Below are 9,439 nucleotides of genomic sequence, written 5' to 3' on the forward strand. Positions count from 1 at the left end.
TTTCCTATGGTCAAAGCTTGACATACACAAACGATACAACATATATTTTCAAACGCAATCAGTTTTATTATATTAGAACAATTCTGTCGAATTGAGATGCACGTCTTTATTGACAGTTGGTACTTTTCATAAAACCTTCGATACCGAACCTGGGTTCCTCCTTAACGTAAGAATTTGGAATGAGCATTAGACGGACTTTAGGATGTTGTTGTAACCGGAAGTCGCATGTATGTGCTGCAGTAAGACCGTGTTCGTCTCAAATGAAAGCAATGTTGTCAATAAGACGTTTATTATGTTTTCATCATGATGTGACCACATTGATAACAAAAAGACACGCAAGAGTTTTGAAGGGCGGAAGAAAAATACCTGTCAATGCAAATTTTGGTCCACAAGAGAGTTTTCGTGACAACGAGCCAGACGATGACGATGTCCCTGAAATGTCTGAACTGTATGCTGTTGAAGATCAGATAAACATTGTTAATCCCCGAGATCCAGAATTTCAGACAGAAGCTCAACGGTAGTTTTCATTCTCGTGAAATCTACTTCATTAATGAACATCTGACAGAATTTGTTTAAACAGGTACCGGGTCGTCTTCTGTAAACGAACGTTGCAGACTGCCGGTTACTTCAATACTTTAACCGCTCCGGCGGCCTAGTCGTTAGAGCGTCCGCCTCGGATGCGGGAAGTCGTGGGTTCAAACCCCGGCCGAGTCATACCAAAGACTTAAAAAAAATGGTACTAACAGCAGCCTTGCTTGGCGCTCAGCATTAAGAGGTTAGTGTTAGGACTGGTCGGCCTGGTGTCAGGATAATGTGACAGGGTGGGACATCATGCTACATGTCTGTGGCATGATGCCCCAGTGCTAGACATAACTGTAAACTGCTACACTGCAGACACCATAGCGATATGACTGAAAAATTGTTAAAGCTACGTTAAAAATCCAAATCATACACACATACACACATCAATACTTGGTTAGTGCTACAGTTAATTTTTTTTTTGGTGGTGGTGTCTATTGACTACTGCTTTAATATTGTAATGGTAAGTGCAGTGTATGGGTATCCATCACCACCAAAATTACAGTAATCAGATAATGTAGATTCCAAAAAACACTCCACATGAGGCAACTGTTTATTGTTCATATTCATTTCTTTTAAATCTATGAATAAGCACCTCGACCCACCACCACAATTGTCATTTTGTTTGTATTGTATAGTGGAGTGTTTCAGATACACCAAGAAACGTGACTGGAGGATTCTACAGAAAATTATATTGGATCTTGAAGAGAAAATAAAAAACCATAGTAATATGTTGCTGCAAACTGGGATTTATTGGCGAAAAAAAAATTGTTACATTTAGAACTAAAATGTAGAGAAACAACTTGTTAGTTTAGTGTGTATGCAAGGTAAGGTCATCAAACATGGTAATTACTATTGATCAGATAAGATCAGAATTTTAATTGCCTTAATTGATAGATCTAGGTTTGTTGTAGCCTTGAATGCCTGTGCAGTACAAGTCAGAGAAATGCATGTACATTGATGAATGTGGATCAAGTCACTTTATGTTGATCAGAAAATATAGTTCTTGTTTATATCATAGGAAAGGAAACACCTTGGCTGTTCAAGTGTCATCTGCAAAAATCTCGGCCAAATGCTTTAACATTACGTTGCTACATTATAAGTTTGTTGGATTAAATCATTTCATTTCATAGTACATCATTTAAATTAATGCCACGTCATTTGGAATCTAAATTCATTATTCCGTTTATTCTTTAAATCATTTCATATGACACCTCATCATTTGGAATTTCAATTTATCATTTCATTTGCTGGGTTAAATCATTTCATTTCATACTATAAAAATTGATAAAGTAATTTTGTTAGTGATAGCTGCCCATAGCAGTGTACCATTGTTCAGTCCACAGTCAACTGGGGAACTATAGGTAAAATGTTCAAGAATATACATAATTTACAGTCAATATTTTAACTATTGTTCAGTCTAATTGCTGTATTCATAGTATACTTGCTCTGTGGTCAGTTTCCTTGGACCCCTCTCAACCTATTTTACAGATTTTGACATTTATTTTGGGGTTTGGGGTCAGAACCAGTTGACTATCAAAAAGTTAGAATTTGTAACTGTTTTGCATATGTGTGACAGAACCATGATCTCAGACCAGTAGATTTACAAATTTTGATGAGTAGATTAGCTTCTAAACCAGTAGATTTGCAAATTTTGATGAGTAGATTGGCTTCTAAACCAGTATGGAGAACAAATTTGGAATCTCACTTTTCTGCAGAGATACATGTAATTAATCATTGACTGAATGCACAGATAGGATTTTAAAAAAATTAACACAGAATTGGCAGGGGGGTGGCAGATTTCAAACCACACAAGTCTGTTTTATTTGTGTAATTAGTTTTTTTTTAACAGAATCAGTGGATGTTGTCAGTTGCTTTCCTTCTTCACTAACAAGAATAAGTACACATTCCCAGCTGCAGGAAATAAAAAGTGATAGACTTTGCAGGTATTCAAACACCACCACTCCCCAGCCCAGACTTGTTTTACATGAGATTTTCTTTGTATGAGTAAACTCCATAATATTTTTCTGCTTTGAAGATAACATAATGTTTTCCATGTTTAAGTAACTTATGAAAATGCTAATAATTCTTTTCTACCAATAGTCCCTTTGAGAAATTCTTGTTTATAGCCTGGTGGGAAGACAGTAATCTTGGAAAATTGGGGGCCCAAGGTTAGTATCTGAAGGCTGAAGATAATATGGAAGCATTAGCAGAGAGCCCAGAATAATGTACCATTTATGGTACCGTAATTTTACTAATGATTTATTGTATAGTTGTCTGCTTAAATTTATTAAAAAATTGAAGGGCCTGAAGAACAAACTAATGCTTTGGTTGGATCTTACAGGGGTTATTCACTTATTCCAGACCACTGCAACTGATAACAGTTATGCTCAAAAACTAATTTCAGTACATATAGTTTTAGCGTACTTGTCAATAAAAATAAAACAAATAGGAAATGCTTGTTTGGTTTGGTGTTTTACAGCACATCAGCACAATTAGGTTATTTAGTGCTAAGGCAAATGCAGTCAAGTCCTTGTCAAAAAGCACACCAGGGTAGCCAACCCAGACAGATCCAATGTTAGGGTATAAATCCGCACATTTCAGTGGCAAGTACAGTACCCAAACCACTGAGCCAAGGCAGCTCCTTCAAAATTGGAAAACTGCAAAATAGAATTTGACTAAACTTGAGTTGGTCGGTGGTTCTTCCTGGGGTTTTCCCAGGTTCTTCCTCTACCAATAATACTGGCCGCCATGCATAGCCTATCGTGTGCTGAAAAATGGCATTAAACCCCACAACAACAACAACAAAACTTGACAGAGACCAGGGTTCTCCAGGTTGCTAATATCTGTGTAAACCATGCTTATTTATAATTCTCATGAAAATTCCAACAGCAGAGTTCTTAGTATGCATGTTTTTCATGCTGGAACATCAATTTTGTTTGGTCTATTTTTTTAAATTGTATATCAGTCATTTCTTGTCACTGCAACTCCAAATATAGCAAGGATTCATTCAAACAAGTGTCTGGTTTACCTAATAAAGTTACATGTATTGGTTATGTTGTGTCTGGGAGTCCAAGTGATTGTAAAGTTATTGTCATGTTAAGTCTGGGAGTCCAGATATTTTTGTGTGTGTATTGTGTGTGTGTGATTTGGATTTTTAACATAGCTTTATCATTTGTTCATTCATATTGCTACACTGTCTGCTGTGAGTCAGTTAATAGGGATGTCTAACACTGTGACATCATGCCGCGGACATGTAGCATCATGTCCCACTCAGTCACATTACCCTGACACCAGGCCGACTAGTCCTAAGACTGACCTCTTCATGCTGAGTGCCAAGTGAAGCAGCTGCAAGTATCATATTTATAAGTATTTGGTATTATTTGGCCGGGATTCGAACACGAGACCTCCTGGCCAACCGGTCCTAATACTGACTTTTTAAAGCTGAGCACCAAGTGTGACAGCTGCTAGTACTATTTTCATAAATCTTAGGTATGGCTCAGCCAGGGTTTGAAACAACGACGTCCTGCATCCGAGGCAGACGCTCTAACCGCTTAGGTCACCAGAGCAGTCCCAAGTGACTTTACATGTATTAGTCATTTTGTGTCTGGTTTATCGAAAAGAGTCCAAGTGATTGTAATGGGATCAGGTGAAGTCCTTTTGGCCAGATCTTAGTTTATTAGGAGAGTAGGACACTTGTTAATTCATTGTCAGACCATAATATTGTTCTGGTTAATAGATGAATTACATGTGTGCTTTGATGTCTCGTGTTGATAAGCATCATTCAACTCCACAGGCTCTCCTTTCCGTCAGTAGACTGTTTACAACTCCCACGTTCCTTCTCCCAATCAGGTTGGTTTCATTGAAAATGGTGAGTAGTTGTTGTATACAGTTGCCTTTTTTTACTGACAGAATGAGTGCCTCTGTTCAGGTCACTTGAATTTATTGTACTTTTAAATCCTTTGCAACACTTGCAATTTATCATAAACCATATTTAGAAAAAAGTGCCAAAAGTTTGATATTCTTCCCTAAAATATACTGGTAATTGATTTATTTGGTTTGTTGGAGAAATAAGAACTTGCTAATTGGTCATCATAAAATCCGTTTTTGTTCATTTTCATGTACAGATACACTTTCAGGAATGAACAGTAATGAAATGTGTGTTTTTCTGATGACAGCATTACATATTTTCTTTGGTACCAAGCATAAGGCTACAGATGGGCCTGATTCACATGAGACTGGCCAACATAAAGCAGATAAGGAATCAGATTCTGCTAGACAGATTTTATTGAGAATACATTTGCATTTGTGTAATGATTTTTTTTTAGATCATTGGGGCCAATCAACCAACTATAAGCAATGAAATAGCAATTATCTTTAAAAATAACAAATACATACTACTGGTACTTTAATTATGTAATTATTAAAGTTCTTGTTTTTATGCTAAAATGTATACTCGGGTATTCCAAACTCCACAACCTCTATAACCTAAATTTATTCATTCAATGCAATTTGGGGTTTAGGATTGCCAAAATCACCCAGAAATTATCAGAATTTTGAGAGGATGATTTATTTAAATGTACCGGTAAGCATCAAATTTTGAGAGTGAAAATTTCAGACTTTGTCCTGTTTGCTAATATTTGTTTTGGAAAGACTGCTGTCAGCTAGTTTAATGTTTTTCCATGTTATATCGGTGAAATGGAGAACTATTTTCAGGAGAAGGATAAAAACACATGCAGTAATGCATTGTTAAGAAGTATTTATAGAAAGAAAAAAAATCACAGAAAATAATGTGGACAGTTGGTATTAATAAACTACAGTTAAAAGAGAGAAAGTTTCATGTTCGAAAATTTTCCAGTTAAAACTAATTGAATGTGTCAGTTATTTCGGTATATTGTAAGGCAAAATTTTGAAACTATCAAAAATTATATTGGCAGTCTAGATGGCAGCAGTTTATTTCTTTTTGTCAACAGTTTCTAAAAGGGACACATGGAGAACAAATTCTGCAAAGTTGTATTTTCACTTGTTTTGGTCATGTTTAGCTGAACCCCTTACAAAAGCTTTTAAAAAAAACCCCACCTGTAGCTTCAAGGGATTGCTCAGAATTCTTAAACATTTGTGATCTGTGCATATAGTATAGGCCGCCTCTACCTCCAGACATATCCAAATAGTGTCTGTCTTGAGCAAAATATTAGGAGTTGCATGAAATTACATATGCACAGACAGGAAGTACAATAAAACCTGACTTGGAGGACCACCAATCACGGAAAGATCAGCATGTTCCATGAAGTTAAAACCACTAATTAGAAACATCTAGTCTTGCTGAAAGACCTCTTTTTGTTGGCAGAAAGGGTGGTCTCCCAGGACTGGTTTCATTGTATCATGTTATCCATGGGAATGGATATTACAAAGGGACACACATATATAAGCTTGTGATAAACCTGCTTGAGTTGTACATAAAGAGCTGTTGTACTTGAGTGGTTACAACATTGGATTTGTGACCAGAAAGGTGCAGGTTCAGGTTCTATTCCCACTATTTTCTCCGCCAAAATCTGTTACCATACTGTGTCCTTTGACAAGGCACTTTACTGTGTTTGTCATGGCATGAATATAACCTTCAGTTTGTTGCAGTGCCATAAAAGAAATAACAAGTAAATACATGCATGTTCCTTATTTTCAGTTGTAAATATGATTTGGTTTGGTTTTAATGTTCTACTGTACTGCAACACAAGTTTGTTTGTGCCAAAGCAGTTAGAATAAAGTGCCTCGCCCAGTGACACATGCATAGTTGTATAGTTGGAGTACTGGTACATCATAGCATTGGCGAGTGGTCTAAAGCACTCACCGTTACGGATCACTGCCATCTCACCTCTGTCTGCGTCGGTTCGAGTCTCGGATTCGGCTAATGTGGTTATGTGAGAAAGCTTGCCAGTAGCTTCTCGTGGGTCGGTGGTTCTTTCGGGGGTTTTTCCGGGTTCTTCCTCCACCATTGATACTGGCCTCCATGTATAGCCTATCTTGTGCTGAAAAATGGCGTTAAACCCTACAACAACAACAACAACAACAACAACATCATAGCATTGTTTGTCGATAGCATGCTGTTTGCATTATCATAAGTATCCATTACAATGGTTGATTGTAATTTGACCTTTAGATCAGTGTTTCAAGTTTGATTGATAAATCAGTGCAGTACTTAACGATAATTTCTCTTCCTGACTGTCTTTATTTTCAACAGGTATGAAAATCAACAGAGAGAATGGCTCAAGAACAAGATAATTCAAAAGAAGTATTTTAGTCCTCCCAAGGAAACTTCTCTTCTGACATGGAATGCAATGGAACAGATAAGATACCTGAACAGAGAATATCCTGATGAGTGGACACCAGAGAAACTTTCAAAAAGCTTTCCTATTAGCCCAGATGGTGTTATTCGGCTTGTAAAATCTAAATTCTTTTTTAAAACTGAGAAAGAAATTGAAAAACATGATCAGCGCATTCGTAAACGATGGTTTGAACTAAGGTCTCAGCTGAAGAAAGGTGTTGAGTTTGTTGACTCTGACTATAAGAGACTTCTTGAAAAGGGGCAGCTATCTTGCATAATGAATGCAGGCGGAATGCCTTCACTGCCTATGCCACCCAAACCGAATCTGATCAAACATACTGTGTCAAAACCAAAACAGGTTGGAGAGTTTGAGGCAATTATTCGAGGTTACGTTGATTCCAAGAAACCTAAGCACATAGAAAGTAAAGAATCAAAAATGATTTTGCCCAAAATAGATGATGAAAAAGTGCTCCAGGAAATTTCTGATACCTTCTCTGGTTCACAATGGTCCAGTCAGAGATTTCAAAAAGCTAAAGATAATGATGCAGTCTCTGAGGCAGCAGATTGTGAGGGCATCCATTCTTCTAGCATTGATGAGATATCAATGTCAGATCAAAGTTCAGAGGCCAAAATGCATAGGCTAAGCAGACGTCACAGGAGGTTGGCTAGAGAGCAGAGAGAGGGGCTGCATGTAGATTCTGGAAACTTCAATACATTGCAGATGTTAGAAACAAAAAAAGTTTCCCATACTGCAGAAACCAGAAATTCAATTCTTGGTGATGAAATTGATTCAGGGGACAGAAGCAAAATAAATTCATTGGCTGATGCAAGTGATTCAAAATATATGCAAGAGGATCCATTTTCTGTCACACAGTTGAGAGATCGTAGAGAGGCAAGGAATAAAGATACTAAATATACGTTTGAAGAAAATTTTAAGAAAGAAGACATAGAGGATGAAACAATAAAGGTGACTAAAAAAATGCAGCAAAAGGGGTCCTTCTTCAGAAAAGGAAATGCAGTATATGATGAGAATGGAGAACTTTTGTATAAAATTCCATGAATTACAAATTCACTGACAGAGTCTACAAATATTTTTGGGGGGGTATTTTATTTGAAATTTATGTATTTATCTAGACCCTTTATTTTTCTGGATGCCATAGTTTCAAAATTTTTAATAATTTTAATAGCTTATAAAATATCCAGTATATTTCATAAAGCAGATGAAAAAATACAAATTTTAATTCTGAATGTTAATTAAGAAACCATGGAATGTTTAATCTATAGGTCTACTGTACTAAAACATAGGCAATTAAATGGATGATTAAACGCAGACGTTGTCATTGGGCAGCTGTTAAAATGTTTGACCTACTCCACAACTTGTGATAACAGTTCCCAAAACAAAGATGTCAAAATGAAAAATGCCAGAGTTCTGAGACTTCTGCTTCAGTCTAGTTTCCCTTGATAAGCTAAAAAAATTTCATCAGGCATAAAGTATCTTTCAGAATAACTACTTTATGATTAAATTCCCAAACCAGTACAAGTGATTTAACTTGTTTGAATGAATCCTTGCTATATTTGGAGTTGCAGTGACAAGAAATGAAAAGTATGGCTTTTAAGTTTTCATTTAGATGTTCATTCAGATGGATTAAGCAACATGATATCTGCCATGTTTCATGAACTAGCCCGTAATATGAAGGTAAATTGTATCATAGGCCTTTTCACTGGTGGTGTTCTGTGAATATTTACATGTATCCTCTTTTTCTAATTTCCAGATACGTATATCAGTGACAGTATTTTTATTTTTTGATTAACACTGAAATAGGTATTTAATTTTGTTAAAAATGAAACAGAATAAAGATGATTATGTGCATATACTGTTGTTCTACCATTAAAGAGACATTTGCAAATATAAAAATGTTTTCTTGCTACATAAAATTACTGTGACTGGGACTGTACACGTGTACAATGTAAATTTGATAAATACACCAGGTAGTGTTCTCACAATGCTAATATTATGCAGTGGTGCCCCTATATCATCCAGAGTCTTAGCCCCGCTAATTGATGTTACCATTACTGTTGACCATTGCTCCATCTCACCTCAGGGATTTTTTGTTTGGGCATATTGAACCATATTTACAGAGCAATATTGGTGATCAGACCAGATGAACTGACTATGGCATATGTATGGATCAGCTTGTAAATCCTGTCGGAAAATGCTTTATCCAGGATACGATTGGGACTTGGGCTTTATCAGGGAGCATTTAGGAAACTCTCTTTGGAAAGCCTCCACCAATCCTATTCTTGTTCATGGTAAATTTAATGTACTTACAGCCTCCTTTCATAGCCATGTGTGAATGTATACAGTTCAAAAGATGGAGACAAGGTTGTATGTACCATTTCAACACCACACAGCCTCATCTTGAACTGTTTACTGGATAAAGCCTCTATTTTTATAGCAGAAATTACAGCCTTACTGATGTCTTTGAAATACAATGAATCCTCACAAAAAAATCAATTTTATTAACTTTTGTGATTTTCTTT

The 9,439-nt window shown here is 36.3% G+C and overlaps 1 protein-coding gene across 1 annotated transcript; it reads left to right on the top strand.

Moving 5' to 3' along the window:
• The first annotated feature begins 213 nt into the window (after positions 1-213).
• LOC149801539 (uncharacterized) lies at positions 214-8,813 on the top strand. The gene is made up of 2 exons (XM_089955731.1): positions 214-517; positions 6,815-8,813. The coding sequence occupies exons 1-2, from the start codon at positions 261-263 to the stop codon at positions 7,956-7,958; spliced, it is 1,401 nt and encodes a 466-aa protein (XP_089811857.1). The 5' UTR covers positions 214-260; the 3' UTR covers positions 7,959-8,813.
• The last annotated feature ends 626 nt before the right edge of the window (positions 8,814-9,439 follow it).

Source organism: Sinohyriopsis cumingii, chromosome 4 (genome assembly GCF_028554795.1).
Source record: "Sinohyriopsis cumingii isolate HCF-2022 chromosome 4, ASM2855479v2, whole genome shotgun sequence".
Lineage (NCBI taxonomy): Eukaryota > Metazoa > Mollusca > Bivalvia > Unionida > Unionidae > Sinohyriopsis > Sinohyriopsis cumingii.

Excerpts from the sequence above, each read along its gene's own strand:
- LOC149801539 (XM_089955731.1), top strand. The coding sequence starts at position 261 with ATGAAAGCAATGTTGTCAATAAGACGTTTATTATGTTTTCATCATGAT. Across the intron at positions 518-6,814 it reads TTTCAGACAGAAGCTCAACG|GTATGAAAATCAACAGAGAG; the intron begins GTAGTTTTCATT and ends TATTTTCAACAG.